The following is a 546-nucleotide window of genomic DNA, read 5'->3' on the forward strand; positions in this document are numbered from 1 at the left end:
CATCAATTAAGACGTAAGTGCCTGGGGAATGCAGTACGGAGAGCTGGTGAAGCAGAGAAATGAAGCTGACTGATTTGTGTGTGTGTGTTTTGTCTTTTTGTTATTTTCCCAGCTGGCAAACTGGAGACAGTGAAATGGGTGTTCACCTGGCCACTGAGTTTTGTCTTATACTTCACTGTACCCAACTGCAACAAGCCCCGCTGGGAGAAGTGGTTTATGGTGACATTTGCTTCCTCCACTCTGTGGATCGCAGCCTTCTCCTACATAATGGTGTGGATGGTGAGTGCATCGAGGACCCCACGGCAGCACGCGACCTCTGTAGAGAGAGAAATACACTCAACCAGAGGGGAATACGGGTTGGGGTTTCAGTCCAGAAACTATAAGAGTCAGCTCTTGCAGCAATAAGCTGCATAACAAAACACCCTGAAACAGTGGTTTAGGATCACAAGCATTTGTCTTCTTGCTCACATCTTCAGGGTGACTGTGGTTGAGCTCATTTCAGCAGGCACTGACGGAGCAGCTCTGCTTCAAGCCACAGTATGGTTC

At 48.4% G+C, this 546-nt stretch overlaps 1 protein-coding gene across 1 annotated transcript in view; it reads left to right on the plus strand.

The window, feature by feature from the left end:
• SLC24A3 (solute carrier family 24 (sodium/potassium/calcium exchanger), member 3) overlaps positions 1–546 on the plus strand; it is a 497,602-nt gene that overhangs the window by 455,039 nt on the left and 42,017 nt on the right. The window contains exon 13 of the mRNA XM_015572039.1: positions 113–279. Coding sequence (XP_015427525.1) covers positions 113–279 — 167 coding nt within the window. The remainder of the gene's footprint in view (positions 1–112; positions 280–546) is intronic.

This window comes from Myotis davidii, unplaced genomic scaffold (assembly GCF_000327345.1).
Source record: "Myotis davidii unplaced genomic scaffold, ASM32734v1 scaffold608, whole genome shotgun sequence".
Taxonomy (NCBI): Eukaryota; Metazoa; Chordata; class Mammalia; order Chiroptera; family Vespertilionidae; genus Myotis; species Myotis davidii.